We start from the raw sequence: 16,658 nt of genomic DNA on the forward strand, positions 1-16,658 counted from the left end.
CAGTGCCGAGTCACCCCACTTACACTCACAGTGGCTAGATGAAAGTCCTTGGTAATTACTCAGTTTTGGGTTCATGGCCACGTCTAGAATGTCATGTGGAATCCTTGAGGGCAGACACTGGGTCTCACTTCCCTGCGTCTCCAGAGCCCAAAGAATGGCCAGCACAGAGAGGCACTCTAGAACACTCCCTGTGACAGCGAGCAGGTGAGCAAGGAACGCCCACAGCAAAGAAGGGGGCACAGAGGGATGAGGACACTGGGTTCACAGGAGAGGCAATCCAGGACCTCAGCGGCAGACAGACTTTCCAGAAAGGTTGTGTAAGGCAGATGCCTCTGCCATTCAGTAATACCACCTGGGCTCGGAGAGGCCAAAGACTGGGGATGAGGGCCCTGTGCACAGGTACCCGGGCCCATCGCGCAGCAGCCCTCACCCGTGGGGGCGTCCCTCACCTGCGGGGGCTGCCCACCAGCAGTCGGGAAGGCAAGCCCAGACAGCGAGACACCTCGAACACACACAGTCGTGAGGCACCAGGTCAGCTGGGGCTATAGGGAGGGCCACCCTCGGCAGGGGCCTCACTAAGCATTGCACTCTGTCTGGTGGGTGGTGGATCTATCCAGAAGCCCTCCTGCCACGTAGATAACTGCCTGGGAGGGCGGTTGAGCCAGGGCACTTCTTCTCCCCCCTGCCCAGTCTTCGGCTAAAGGCTGATATCACGTGCAAGGCCGACCGCTGCGAATCAGAAATTCCACTGCCCCAGGACTGAGAAAGGGAGTCTTGCCATTTAGGTTCCCTAATGCTGACTTGGGAGGCTGGCCAGGAAGTGCCAATGCAGGAATGGGCCCCAAGGACACCAACCTGGGTTGACCGCACGCAGGGGACGTGAGGAGCCATGGACCGGAGTGAGGAAAGAGCTTCAGATCACTCACGCGGTCGGCATCGTGCGTCCTCGGGCCCTCCCAGCCTCCCCTGCACTGACTGAAGGACAGAAAACACGCCAAGGGGAAGCCACACTTCGTGTCCCCAGGAGTGAAAAATGATAAATGACAGAAACACTGAGGGTAGCTAGAATGAAAATGGGAGAGAGTGCAAAAGTGGGAATGTGAGAGAGAAGTGGATCCCCCCGCTGGGACCAGATCGAGGAAGGCTGATGCAGGGGAGGCAAGCCAAGAGTGAGGAGCAGAGAACAGAATGCAGCCTGCAAACCAGGGTGTGCCAACCTCGGCACCACGGCCATTCGGGGGGCAGCTCGTTCTGCGGCGGGCTGTCCCGAGCAGCGTACGCAGCTCAGCAGCATCCCTGGCCCCTGCCCACCAGAAGCCAGTAGCTCCTCTCAGGGACGTGAAAACGGAAAACGCCTCCAGACGTTGCCAAGCCCGTCCTGGGAAGCAAAATCAGCCCTGGTCAAGAGCCACAGCTCTACCCAATTCTTCAAAGAAAGCTGGCGTGGTCAAGGACCCACCGCATTATTCTAGCTGTAGTCTTTACACGGTTTTTTCCCCGTCACAAAGATCAAAAAGGTTTGGTATATTAAAGTTAAAATTGACTGTGTAAGACAAAATGAAGTTACGGTAATCACTTGGGCATTTATTGTTCCAAGAACTTGTAAGCTCCACTTTGCAATAAACAACCTTCTTATTATGAAAGATCTTTCTATTTCCAGACTGCCTGGGAAATGTATTCCTTTTATTAGGCATTAAAACCCTCCATTAAACATACTCCGCGCAGTCCTGAGCAACACACAAGCAAGGTAGCTACACAACTGCTTCCGTTTTTGAAGAACTCCACAAACGAAAACTTCAGGTCACATTTAAAAAATCCAGCTAATGCTGCATTGGATAGTAACGACTGTCTTAGCTCTACAAAGAGAGTTCTTAGCATCTCTGAGAGCTATAAAAGTCATTCACATATAATAACTCAAATGTGGGAGTCTACTTACTATTTATGTGGTCCATGTAATAAATTCCAATTTGTTTATCGTATACAGTCTCCCATCCTAAAGGAAGTTCATCCCCAACACAATCGGCAAAGGTCAATGGCTTTGTTATCCTGCAAAATAAAATTATGAAAGCAAATGTGAAAGGTCAATTTCGTTAAGTTTGCTGAATCGACTCTAGAACTAGGTCTTAATACAAAATTAGATATTATCTCATCTAATTGACTGCTTCTGCTCCAACTATTTAGCTGGGCAATTAATTCACTGGCTTTGCCTGAATAATACTCAGCAACAATATCAGTACAGTTAAAAGCATTCCTATCTCAAAGTGCACTTTAAATAGCAGCGAAAATAGATATGGACAGTTACAAAACAGGTAAAACAAGCATCCTCTTCCAAGCAGTATGTTTAATGAGGTGATGACGCTGGCACCTCCACAACAGAACACCCATGTTTTGTTCTCATTCCCTTACAAATGCCCCCCCACCTGTCTGTTTCTGACCACTACAGATTACACCTACCTAAAATGTACTGGGAAGTTTCATCTACCAGAGGGCATCTGTTAAGGAGTTAAACATTAACCAATGACCCAGCGCAAAAAGCCCAGCAAGCCGGGTCCAACACAAGGAGATACCTACTCCATACTGCCTGTGGTCCTTAGACTGTAAGAGTCGGAAATTGCAAAGGATCCCTTTAGTTTTCTGGAGAAAAACGACAAAAGCACATTGTCTACCTTTCTCCTTTAAGTAAATATGACTAAGGAAAACGTGGCTTGACATAGACAGATAAAGGGCTTCTAGATGGGTGTCTTTAGGGAGAACCGCCCCCTCCCCCACATCCCATGATCACACTGATTGACAAGACAGCTGTTGTATAAAATAGGCCACGCCTTATAATTGTCTGAGTCTGGGCAGCTATCTCCTGGGCTGCCTCTATAAATGCACACTGACTGGTATGCATGGGAATCCGATAACCTAAATTTCACTAACTCAATCCTCCCACCTCTTCTGTTCAAGTCCCTGGCCCAGGAAAGCTAGATACCACAACCGCGGCCAAACCTCACAAGACCAGCATGAATTCTGAACATGTTATTTCCCTGAACTGGTTAGACCTCCAGGCTCTGTCTCTCCCAGTAGCATTTAGAAACCAATAAACACCATCAGAATGGCAGAGACTGTAATTCGTCATTTTACACGTAGGGTTTTAAGACGTTAGAGTCAATATCAAAACAGAAATACACGGAAGGTAAAATCCGTCACAGACAGCCTGCCAAATACAATGCACTCCAAAATGCACGACATCACAGATGAGCCTACGGCGTGCCGTCTGCCCCATCCCACAACGTTCCCTACACGGCGTGATGGTGGTGTGTTCCAAGTCAAACAGGTTATAGCAGGGTGTTGTGCGTGATTCCAGTCCCAAAGGGGACCAAACCACAACAAAAACAACGCTGCTTTAAGATAAATGGAGTTCTGAGCACATTTCTGCCATTCTAGATTCAACAGAGAAAAATGCCCAATCACAGGTGCATTCTAAGCACGTTCACATCTGTGATCTCATTTCATCAACAAATAGAGGTGGGGAGCCCAATTCACTTCATAATTCAGAACTGTTATAAAACTATTTTAAGTTCCTATTTTCAATTTTCAATCCAATGAATTACGTAGGTAATTATAATAACACTTCCATACTTGTTCTAAAAATAAAATGACACATCTACTATCTCGGTGAATTTTATTGTGGCTTGATACAGAATCTGTATGTCTCAGATTCCACTTTCTTTCCAAACAAAGCATGGAGTTTGCACGGTCATCCATGGAATCAGTACTACAAACCTAGCCAATGAGGCACAGCTCTCACAGTCCAGCTCACGCCAGAAGCAAGGTCTCTGCACCCACAGAGAAGTTATCAAGTCCTCGCTGTTGGTCTCATCGATCCACAGTAGCCCATCTACTCACCTGACAGCAGTCTCAACAGGCTCAATGCTGAAGTTTTCCAGCTCCCAAAACACAGAAGTGGTAAGCTAGAAGGCAAAGACAGGGGTCCCCTGGGCAGGCAGAATGCAGCAAAGGGGCTAGCTGACAGCAAGGAGAAGCACATAAACCCACTCCCCGCTTTCAGCCATCACACCGTGAAACACGCACACCTGCGGCAGGACACCCATGACAACCAGCTTTTAAGATGGCTCCCAATGCTTCCTGCCTCCTCCTGGCCTCGCGTGCTCCCCTCCCCCACTGAATACGGTTGACCTGTGCGACCACCAGGACACTGTGGAATCACAGTGTGTGGCCTCCAAGGTGGGAGTCATAAAAGACACTGTGCTTCCACCATGTTCTCTTAGACTGTGGGCTCTGGGGGAAACCAGCAGCTATGTTGTGAGCTCACTCAAGCAGTCCAATGAAGAGACCCAAATGGAGAAGAACCAAGGCCTCCTGCCAACAGCCAGCACCAACTTGCCAGCCACATGAGTAAACCACCTCGAGAGTGGATCCACCGGCCCCAGTCAAGCCTTCAGATGACTGCAGCCCCAGGCAGTATCTTGACCACAACACCTCATGGGACCCAAGCAAGGCCCACCCAGATAAACTTCTAAACTCCTGCACAACAGAAATCACGTGCTCACTATCATCTGGAGGCACTAGATTTCAGAGTAGTTTGTGATGCAGCAACAGGTAACCAATAAAATACTAAGCTCTCACACCCCTTCCCAGTCTGTCAGATACTGTAGTGGACATTTGTGGTGACGACCCAGGCTGTCCTTTATTAGGAGGCAGTGAAACGCAGAGGAGGTTTCTTCGTCTTATTTAAGAACGTTAAAATAAACTCTACACTGCTCTTCTGATTCATCCATCTATGAGGGTGACACACCCGCTAGACTTCCAGGCAGCTGCAACCTCATCACATATAGACACATTTTGGCATGACTTTCAATAACAGCATTGAGAATGTCTAAATTTATTGTCCTAATTATCATTCCAAAATGTTTACGGGACAGACTGCATGCTTTTCTGTTGCACAGCACATGCCCCATGAACATCTGAAATTGTACCAATATCAAAATGATGTTTTTCTCCCAAGAAAGGTGATGGTGGGTAACATTACTTCAGTAATAAGTAAATCGCTTCAGATGAGTTGTTCAGTTTTCGAATGTATTTGATCACATTGCTACAATGAGGAGAGCTGAGGAAATCTTGGTTCCCTTTTCATTGTCAGAAGGGCAAGGTCTGGGAGTCTGGAACAGTGGAGTTCTGTTGGTACTAGTTTTTCAGCAAGGAGTGCTTTCTGGCCGTTGTTGGCTAAAAAGCATGATTCCTACATGTCAGGCTGAGGCCTGAAGCCACCTGGGCAAGATCTCATCCGTGGCCAGAGACAAGCAGCACCCTCAGCACAGTGGTGGGCTTCCTCCTGGACAATCTTGTGACCCCTCATCCTGCTAGTGGTCATCCCTCCAACTGGATGGAGACACTGATGTCCAGTGGCTCTTCCCCAAGAGCACATGGCTCTCTGCAAGTGCCCAGCGCCGAGGGCCAGGCAGGGCAAAGTCCGGGCTGGTGTTCTGAGTCCTCCCCAAGGCAAGCCCAAGGTTCTGTCTCCACTCACAGGTATGATGGCCCAAGTTCCTGAGTTCTCATCTCTCCAGAAACTTGATGTTAGATTTTTCCAACTAACTCCTTCCCACAGTCACCACACAGACTCGGGGGCATTTCTGTTTACATTACAGAGGGTTTACATAGGAGAAAAACGTCCATTCATACCACCCCTCAAATACAACCATTATTCCTATTTTGGTGTGTTTTCCTCCATCTTTTTTCTGTGTTCTTTTGGGTTTTTTTTCTGACATAGTCATGATCACACAGTATATACAATGTTCTATCCTGCCTTTTCCACCTAACTTTGTAACATGTATACTTATTAATTCATACCTTGAGTCTCCCCCAAAATTACTGGAGATGGCCTAACACTATAGCCTAAATATTCTGCCTCCCTTGTTATAAATCCTCTGTAAACATCACCTGGAACAGCTGAATAGATTAAGCTCCTTAAGAACAATTATCCAATCTCAAAACTGCCTTTGACCCCTCATCCCTGATCTAGGAATAAAGAGCTTGCATTTTTACCAACACCTTGCTAAGGGGAATACAATTCACCTAAGCACTCTCCTACTATTGACACCTACATTATTTCCTAATTTGTTAATATAAATATTCATAAGCACTGCTTTGGAAAACAGTGCAGCAATTTCTCAAAACAGTTAAACACTGGAGCGCCTGGGTGGCTCAGTTGGTTAAGCATCTGCCTTTGGCTCAGGTCATGATCCCAGGGTCCTGGGATTGAGCCCCCATCGGGTTCCCTGCTCAGCGGGGAGTCTGCTTCTCCCTCTCCCTCTGCCTCCTGCTCATGCTCTGTCTCTCTCTTTCTTTCAAATAAATAAATCTTCAAAAAACAAAAAACTCAGTTAAACACTGAGTTTCCATATGACCTAGTAATTCTACAACTAGGTGTATACCCAAAGGTCCACACACACGTCCACACAAATGAATGTCCACACAGGCATTACTCACGACAGCCAAAAGGTGGAAACAACTAAGGGCCATCAACTGATGAATGGATAAATAAAACACGGTCTACCCATACAATGGCATACTATACAACCATTAAAAAAAAGACGGAATACTGACACAAGCTACAGCGTGGGTGGACCTTGAAGTCGTCGTGTTGTGTGGATCCATCTGTAAGAAATGTCCAGAATAGGCAAATCCACTGAGACGGAAAATGGATCAGTGGTTGCCAGGGGCTGGGGGAGAGGGGATGGGAGTGACTACTAATAGGTACAGGGCTTCTGTTGGGAGTGATAAAAAATGTTCTGAAATGAGACAGTGGTGATGCTTGCCCAATGTGAATATACAGAAAACTACTGAACTGTACGCTTCAAATGGTGAGTTCCATGCTATATGTGAATTATATCCCAATTTTTAAAACTATGATGAAAGGAACATCTCTGTTTACTATAAAGCTCATAATCTTTATTTATAATTATTTTCCTCGAAAGGGTCCAAGAAGTAAATTTTCAAGGTTGAAGAATATGAAACTCTTTTTTCCATATCTCAAATTCAATGCAGAACCTTCACAGTAAAGTATAAGGAACAGGAAATAAAATCACCTAAAACCCAGAAGCCCAGGATTCATGTTTTCGTTTGTTTCCTCTCTTCTTTGTCCTACAGCTCGTTTTTCCACAGCCGGTATCATACTACATATAATTTCATACACTGATTTTTTTATTTGCGTATTTCTCCGTGCCCTCTACCTCCTTGTCAGCACCACTTTCCATCACGTTGGCATCTTCCATCATTTCCAGTAAACCCTAATCCACTTACCAGGAACCTCGGGTCATCTCTTCAGGTATGCTCCGATGTTCTGCTCTTTATTGTGAAGAATGAATACGAGCTCGCAGTAAGCACTTGATACAAACGGCCGAAGTGCGTTACCCTCAGCAGACACTCCTACCAGTGAAGTAAGAGATGGCCTTTGTCATTACCCTCTGGGGACAGCTTCAATGCACTTGCTCAAGCGCTCAGAATACAACCGTATGGCACAAGCGTGCTTTACTCTCAAGGAACAGGCCGGTAGGGAGCACAGGGTAAGTTTAATAGCATTCCCAGAACGCGCGGGAACTGGGTAAACACGGTAAGCAATGAACTGAGAAGCGGGGTATCCACCGTCCCCATGCTTCAAAGTGTGCTCTCGTAGTGGCCAGCTCTCACCAGTCCCCTCACCCCGTCCCCCGATCTGAGGAACCCCAGCCAGGAGAGGCACCCTCAACCCCCCTCAGAGATGCTCCCTCTGCAGAGTCTCCCCTTAATGAATGGCTCTTCCTGGCCCAGCAGAGGATATGACCACGTTCTGCTAGCCAATCTTAACCAGAGTTGGGCCGCGAGAAGGGAGAGAATGATGGATGGTACTGATGCCGGCTGCTTTTGGGGCCCGTTTGCCTGTCGCATCCTGCAGGGCTCTTTAAGGAGTGGCCCTGGGCCATCTCAGTCAGGCCGCTCCAAGAGAGCCATTTATTGCCATGAAACCCCAGATGAGTCATTCTGCTTCTCTCTGGGCCTCAGTTTCCCAATCTTCAAAATGGGGATGAGCAAATGAACCTGCCAGGGTCATGCTAGCCAGGCGTGGCCTCTCCGGTTATGGCGCGGAGGCCAGCTCCGTCCGCTCCCCTTCCCACCTCCCCCTCGGTTCTGCAGTAGACCTGCTTCAGACTGTGTTTGCTTCCTTTTGCTGCTGTAACAAACCGTGACAAACTTGGTGGCTTTAAACAACACGAATGTATCATCTCCCAGTTCTGGAGATCACAAGTGCAGCTCGGTTTCACAGAACTAAAACGAAAGCGTCAGTCAGGCTGCATTCCCTCTGGAGGCTCTAGGGAGGAAATGTGTTCTCTTGGCTTCTCCAGCTTCCTCCATCTTCGACGTCAGCCACGGCCAGTCGAGTCTTTCTCAGGATGCCATCCCTCTGGTTTTCCCTCTCCCACTTACGGAGACCCTCGTGATTACACTGGGCCCACCCGGATATCTGGAACAATCTCCCTACTGCAAGATCCCTAACGCGGTCACACCTGCAAAGTCTCTTTTTGCCACGTCAGGTAACACAGTCACAGTTTCCAGGGATGAGGACGTCTTGGGAGGCCATTACCCGGCCAACCACAGCCAGCCACTGGGGAGAGCAGTCGGTAGCAATCCAGTGCCTCCAAGATCGTGCCCTCCTTCCCGGCCAGGCTCAGGGGGCTGGAATCTCTGACAGCAACTATACCAAGGTGCAGAAAAGCGGAGGTGGGCAGGTGAAGGCAGAGAGAAAAGGTTAACCACTGGTTCTTCACACATTTTCCTTACAAGAAGGAGACCAGGATGACCCTACGGCATTTGCACTACCCGTTCCAGTCTCCTGGGACAAGATCATCTTCATATTTCCAATTCGTGCTTGTTTTTCATGTGCTATTCAGAGGGGATACCACGTGTTTCCATTGGAGTTCCAAAGCAATCCTCAAGAAATTGTAATGACTTCCCTTCAACTTTTCGGACCTATCTGGCTCCCAGTGAACTTCGCAGCCTGCTGGAACAGGGACATCAACTTAACGTGGAATCTACCATGTAACATCCACTTAACATGCAATGATCATAAAGATCATGAACAGATATTTCACAGTTTGAACTGCAAAGTCCATGTTTTACACCCAGAGCCCAGCTGGTGTGCAATCTCCCACGCGGCTGTGGCTATGGGGCTGGACGGCACAGCTCTAGGGCCCCACCTCACTCTATCATCGTCTAATTCTATGAAAGATCACGGCAAAATCCACCCACTGAACTAAGAGCCTTTAAGAACTATCAAGCATGAAAAGCCATCTTCCACAAGCCCCTAGTAGGGATCTTGAAAGATTTCTAAGGTTTCTAAGACCACAAAACCGCATGCAGGGAACTCTTTGCTTCCCTCCGGCCCCTCGCTGTCCACCTGCATTCTCTGAACCCTCGGGAACTGCTATTTCTCAACTTGGATTGTTCTTTCCCTTTGCCATGCTTCCCTCCCATCCCCCTTCTATTCAAATCCCAGTGCGTCTCCCAACACGGGGCCCAGATGCCTCCTGTCCAGACCCAGCCCGTCCCAGCAGGAAGCAAGCTGCCCTTTCTGTGGCCAGCCTCGGCACTTTCTCTCTCCTCCTGGGACATCTATTAAACCTACAAGCAGAACGTGGTGATTTGTTCACGTCGCATCTCCCCCCAAGCGTCTGTTCCTTCTGGGCAAGCACGCCATCTCCTCCCACTCTGACAGCCCCCATGGAGCTCCAGGGAGTGTCCCACACACAGGGGGAGTCACAGACTTGCCCTGATCAATGGTGAATGGAGTCTGCCACCACATACGTGTCTATGGTAGCTCTAGAGCTGTTCTGAGATGTCTCTGTGTTGACAGAATACGCTCAGGGGCAGGTGCGCAGATCTGAGGCCTGAGAGACTAGAGCCAAGGCAGTGGGCTGTAGCGAGGCAGGTGCATCTCTTCCTCTTGGGGACAGGAGTAACAGGTGCTCAGGATCTGTTTTCTAGCGCAATAGGAAATGCAGGCTTGCCGAGTTAGAAATGGCATCCTGGACCCATGGCACTAACCGAGGGGAGCCAGTGCAGACTGAGGGGCCCTACGAGGAGACCCAAAGTCAGCTCTGGGTCCTCCAATATTCCCCAGCTGCCTTAAAAGCCCATGTGCCCACCCCATGCCCGCACAGACCAGCCCTCGGTGCCCAACCCCTGCAGATGGACCCGGGCTGGTCCTCCTCCCTGGGCTCCAGACCAGGCAGCTGGTCACCGGGGAGAACCCCAACCCCTGCAGGTCTCAGCAGGGAGGGTGGACAAATAACGACTTCCAGGAAAGTCTGACTTCTGGAATCTGTCTTTTCCAAAGAGGAACCAGAAAAGCAGGCATTCCAAAATACACACACAGACAGAAAGCAGATCCGTGGTTTTGAGGCATTGGAACAGGAAAGGGGCACATGTTGGGGATGGGGAACAACGGGAGATGGGTATATTCGAAAACCAACTCATAGCGATGCTTACACAGCTGTATACATTTACTAAAACGCATCGCACGACACTGAAATGGGTTAAGTTTTTGGTATATAAATTACACCTCACTAAAAGTGTGTTAAAAATCTACACACACTCATTGAGATTCCTCCTAAGTAGTTAATTTACAGTGGGAAGAAACAACTTCAGGATTCCAAGTCCTATGAAACACTCCGGAAACACTTCACTGTCCTCTCACCTTATGTTGTTACATGCATCTGGTGATTCTGATCCACAGATTCCAAGTTACGGCTCAGCAATGTCCCAGAACATCCTCCAAATGGCTGGACACAGGCTGACATAGTGTCTAAGCTAATCGTTTCCAATCCTCTGCATTCATTCGTCACATTACTCTGGATTGGGCACTCGTGCTATAGTCACAACCCGTTAGTGAGTGGTGAAATCCACCGAGTAGGTCCCAATCAATGTTTTAGTTTAAAAAGAAAATAGGAGGGGCGCCTGGGTGGCACAGCGGTTGAGCGCCTGCCTTCGGCTCAGGGCGTGATCCCGGCGTTATGGGATCGAGCACCGCGTCAGGCTCCTCCTCTATGAGCCTGCTTCTTCCTCTCCCACTCCCCCTGCTTGTGTTCCCTCTCTCGCTGGCTGTCTCTATCTCTGTCAAATAAAAAAAAAAAAAAAAGAATTAAAAAATATATAAATAAATAAAAAAGAAAAAGAAAACAGGAGAGCACATCACACCTCGTGGGGGTAGTATGGTACGTGCTATGTTATGAAACTTCTGTGCGTGTGCTACCGAACAGTGGCCTTCCTTTCTGCAGCAGTCAGCAGTGCTTGGAAAGGGGATGCTCCAGGACACACTTCAAAGTGAGCGAAGCCAGTCATACATTAAGCACTTGGGGGGTAGGGCTACCGCCTACCTCCTCGCACGTCTTGCAGACACAACCGAAAGTGTGCAGCCACACCCACCAGCCCCGGGGCCAACCCACAGGTGCTCTGGCCACACAGGCAGAATCTCCTTTAATCAGCACAATTTTAAGAGATGAGTCCATTATCACCCCCACTTCACCTAGGAGGAGGCTGAACTCAGGGATGCGTGCCTAAGACGTGGCCAGACCAGTCCCCACCCTGGGAAGAAGCCCTCGCGGGTCACCAGCAGACTCAGTCCCGGTCCTGGGAAGAAGCCCTCGCGGGTCACCAGCGGGCTCCCTGCACGCCCACTGGGCTCAGAGGGATTCTAAGCAAAAACGAAAGGGCACTAAGAGCCGATCAGGCAGCAACCACCATCCCTGGGGAAAACGCTAGAAATTAAGATGCCGTCAGAATACAGATATACCTCCTTTTATTGCACTTTGAAAATACTGTATTTTTTACAAATTGAAGGTTTGTGGCAATCCTGCACAGAATAAGTCTGCCTGCACCTTTTTCCCAACAATATTTGCTCCCTTCACGCCTCTGTCACACGTTGGTAATTCTCGCAATATTTCCAACTTTTTCATTATCACATTTGTTACCATGATCTGTGATCCGTGATCACAACTCACTTAAGGCTCAGATGATGGCTAGCATTTTTTAGCAATAAAGTATGTTATAATTAAGGTATCTACATTGTTTTTTAGACATCATACTATTGCACACTTAAGAGACTACAGTATAGTGTAAATATAACTTTTATATGCACTGAGAAACCAAGAAGCTCATTTGGCTCAGTTTATTCGTGATATTCGCTGTACTGCAGTGGTCTGGAACCCAGCCCGGGTGTGCCTGTAAGCATATATGCACCACAGTCCCCTCTGAGATAATTTTATCTCCCTTACTCTCCTGACAAACTTCTAGTGATGATGACTGATGGGAGTACAGTTATGGACGTGAATGACCACCTTATTTTTAATACGGACAAAAGGCTAGAGAAGGGAACTTACTCCTTTAAAGATAAAATGTAGTATTACAGAAGCTCGATCCTTAACTTAGTACCAAATACAACTGACAGGAAGGGATACTTAAAAATCAAAAGGGGAGGTTTTAAGGAAGGATTTGGGGGGCAAAAAAAGAAAGAAATAGTAACAATTGACGGAAGAAGTAAATTCAACTGAAATGGGAGAGGAAAACCTCACAGGCCAAGGAGAGCCGGGAGGCCCAACAATAACATTCTCTAGAAATGGCACCACAGGGGGAGGCGACCAGGGAGGGTCCCGGCCATCACTGCAGACAAGCAGCACGCATCAGTGACGTCACAGTCCTCTGGGCTCTGTGATCTCAATTTCTGCTTTGCAAATAGCACCCAGATCAAGCTCACCAGTATTGTACTGTTTCCAGTTGCAAAGGTCCTACGCCAGGCTTTTAAGAGTAAAAGGATTTTATCGTGCATCCTTTTTTGCATTAATTACCTCTCTCCCTCCCACCAACAGCCAACTTTTCTGCAATCTGTTTTCTTTTTGGCATGAGAATTCCATTCTTTTTCTACATGCATCTTTGCGAATATCATGAACTGAATCCACGAACAAAAGCAAAGGGGAAAATGCCTGGACATCTAAAACGTTCAGTCATCCATCAAGCTCCTAGAAGGAAACAGGCCAGAAGAGGATACGAGGAATAGTTACGTTCTCAGGGACAGCGGGTCTTTCAGGCCTTGGATCTCCTTGGGAATCTGAGATAAGCCATTGATCTCCTCCCTAGAAAAATGTGCCTACACATACACCCAAAACGCTGCCCTCAGATGTACACAAAATGTTGCCAGTCCGGGCAGTCCAGTTTCAGGATCCCTGTTCCCAAGGCTCCCCACCCAGGGGAAGAGGCGCCAGGTAGAGAGTGCGGCTCCTGGGGGAGGGCCGGATTCACCAGCCAGCGGTAGGTTCAAAGCCCAAGAGAGGAGCACCCAAGACTGCTTCTGACCTACCCGGGGAGGGCACAGGAGGCTGCCAGAGCGACGCAGGCCGGTGCCAGGCGAACCGGGGACCTGCCCTGGCCCCCAGCAGATGTAGCGAGGGCGGGTATGGCGAAAGGAAGCCTCCCAAGAAGGCGCGGGCTGTCCTGCCAAAGCAGGTCTGTAGGTGGCGTGCGGTCAGGAGGGGTGGGGGCGGGGCACGCAGCCATCATCAGATCAGCTGTGTGGAAAGATCCCTTGGGCTGCACAGAAAGTAGACAGCAGGTGGAGGGACCGGAGGGGTGGGCAGAAAACGATGAAGTCAGAGGAGCATGGGGCCAGGGGAACAGTGACAGAGCCAGGACCTTGGCCGGGGGGAAGCGGGCATGCCCGTGTAGGCCGTGTGCTACAGGGAGAGTAACGGGGACACCAGCTACTCCGCCGCCTCCGCTCGCTCCCATGACCCTGCCGGGGTCCCTTCAAAGTCACATTGGGAAGGTGCTGAGTCTGAGGTCTTTTGTGCAAACCCATTCAAGGGGTCATTCGTTAGCAGTGGGAAGCTTTCGACAAGGCCAGGCCCCCCCTGCTACTCTCCAAAGAGGCAGGAACAGGTCACTGCTGCGCTGATCGCACAGCATCCCTAGCAGGGGCCCACGGCATGGGCCAGTGAACCCTTGAATGAGTGAGGAGCCCCGATGTTAGCAAGCTGGGGTCAGGACGGCCTGTACTGTAAGAAGCTACCCCCAAAACAGCAGGTGCTGCAGTCACCAATCTGACATTTTGCTCAATAGCGAGCTGCAAGAATTGTGGGGGAGAAAAAAAAAAGTCCTCAGAGCAGGACTGCGAGTAACAACACTTGAGCAGCCCCATGAAGTGGCTTCATAGTGAGCCCCAAATTCTCCATCAGAACGGAACAGAAGCTAAAGTTTCCCACCTGGCGCACCCGGCAAAGATGCCGCGCGTTACCACAACTACTTGAAATCCGACGCCACTTGGACCCAAGGCAAGGCACATCACCCCAAGCTCGTCAACTCCACTGCTTCTTCCTCGTATGCCCCTGCCACCCTGGCTGAAACTTCTGGACCCAAGGGCCTCCGGAAGACCCTTCACGTCCACACTGAGCCTCTCAAGTACGAGCGCAGAGACGTGCGTGCCGGCCCGGGGCGCCCTGGGTGCGCCCCTCCAGCCGCGCACCCGGGACAGGCGTTAGTTCCCGTGGAGGACACACTCCGGGCCCTCTCTAAGACTTCCCCCCAGCTTTAAAACCACCACCAGGAAGCCTGCGGAATCATCCCTTTGGCCCTGCCAACAAGGACACGGGCGGTGGTGCCCTGGGCTCCTGCTGTCCACGGACACAGGTCCCCACCTGGGGCACTGGCGGGAGGGCCGGGCAGGACTGGCCATTACACAAAAACACAGCACCCGGCTCTTCAAAACAGAAAGCCACACTTAGAACAAGTAACCGGCTCTTTTTCTGAGATACATTTGTTCTGTCCAACTTGTCAATGCAAATCCCAAGACCAGGCCACGAGCACCTGGAGCCCGAGCCCATCTGAGCAGAGCTCAGTACTGTCGGCAAAGAGCGCGGTTAAGGTTCAGTCGGCCTGCTTGCACTCGCAGAACTGCCACAGATGGTTCTGCGGATCTGCGGAAGACTGCTTATCAGGACCCGGCAGCGAGTTCCTTTCGCTGAAGCAAACCTTGTGTGCCTGAGGTCCGCTTCGTGGTGTCAGAGGGGACACGAGAAAAGGGGTTATTCTCAGGACCAGGAGCCAAGGAAGACCAAGGGGCTTTCAGACATTATGGCCCCACAATCCAATCGCAGAGAATGAGACTGCAGGGACACAGGCCTTTGGTCTCTGTTATCCTACCCCAAACCAGCCCGAAGCTCTAAACCCTGAAATGACCTTAACTCATCTCCTCACTCCGAGCACCTGTAGCCCCCTCTCCCTGGAGAGGCTACCTCACCACAAGCCCAGGCAATCTTGTTCCCAACACTCTGCTCTGTTTTGAATCTTCATTAAAGGACAAGTGTCTTCTGACGCCCCCGTTAGTCTGTGTATACCACAAAGTCAAGGATCACAGAGGTCTGGCCTTCCCAGTACCTAGCACAGACCCTGACCCTATAGCAGGAGTGCACTAAGCCCAGATGGATGAAGGGAGAGAGGGAACGCTGCAGGGATGGAATGAAGGGTGGACAAAGAGATGGAGGGAGGGATGGAGAGACGGATAAAGAGCTGGATGGGGGTCAATGGAAGCATGGACGGAAAAATGGATGGATGGATAGAGGAATGGATGCGTGGAAGGCATGAACAAAAGGCTGGATGGGGGTGGAGAGACACATGAGTGGATAGAGGGACGGATGGAGGAAGAAAGGGGGGGTGGACAGACGAAGAACCCATCTATATAGGCCGGTGGGGAGGAAAGATCTTGAGACGGAGGAAGTAAACAGTATGAGTTAAGGGGAACTGTAAGCCAGAATTCCCAAACCAGGTCCATCAGGATTTATGGGCAAATACATTCCAGGCAGGCTTAGGAGGCCAGAGGGCGCCCAGTTTCTTCATATCTTAATCGGGCTTTATTTCTTTAGATTGCTTTCCTAACCAGGAGCCTGGCGTGTAAGGAAAGAGGTAGCCGAACTCAACAGCAACCACACACCAACCACAAGAAGCTGCCTCAAAACCTGTTATTGATGTGATCTTCAGCCGGGCCACTTTGAGAAAGGGTGGGTTATTTGGGGGGTGCCAGAGAGAGGCTTTCCTACACTGTCCATTGTGGCAGCTACTAGCCACACATGGCTATTTAGTATTAAATTAATTAAAATTAAATAAAATTGAAACTTCATCCTTCAGTTGTACTAGCCACATTTCAAGGACTCAAGAACCATACATGCGGGGCGCCTGGGTGGCACAGCGGTTAAGCGTCTGCCTTCGGCTCAGGGCGTGATCCCGGCGTTATGGGATCGAGCCCCACATCAGGCTCTTCCACTATGAGCCTGCTTCTTCCTCTCCCACTCCCCCTCCTTGTGTTCTCTCTCTCGCTGGCTGTCTCTATCTCTGTTGAATAAATAAATAAAATCTTTAAAAAAAAAAAAAAAGAACCATACATGGCTAGTGGTACAATCCCGGACAGGGCAGCCGCTGACCACTTCCATCATCACGGAGTGTTCTATCAGACAGCACTGCTCCAGTCAAGGGGCAGTGGGAAGACACCGCTCTCTCAGGGGAAGGAGACTGGGTAAAACAGGGGAGTGGAGAAAGGCAGCAAACGACAGTGTGCTGAAATACTTTTTTCCAAG

General features: G+C 49.6%; 1 protein-coding gene across 2 annotated transcripts in view; it reads right to left on the reverse strand.

Annotated features, from left to right (window-relative positions):
• The window catches only part of WWC3 (WWC family member 3), a 117,067-nt gene that overhangs the window by 74,762 nt on the left and 25,647 nt on the right, over positions 1-16,658 (reverse strand). For both annotated transcript variants that reach the window (XM_087859871.1, XM_087859870.1), the window contains exon 2: positions 1,937-2,046. In XM_087859871.1, coding sequence (XP_087715997.1) covers positions 1,937-2,046 — 110 coding nt within the window. The remainder of the gene's footprint in view (positions 1-1,936; positions 2,047-16,658) is intronic.

The sequence above is a fragment of the Ursus americanus genome, chromosome X (assembly GCF_024610735.1).
Source record: "Ursus americanus isolate L20-20 chromosome X, mUrsAme1.1.p, whole genome shotgun sequence".
Lineage (NCBI taxonomy): Eukaryota > Metazoa > Chordata > Mammalia > Carnivora > Ursidae > Ursus > Ursus americanus.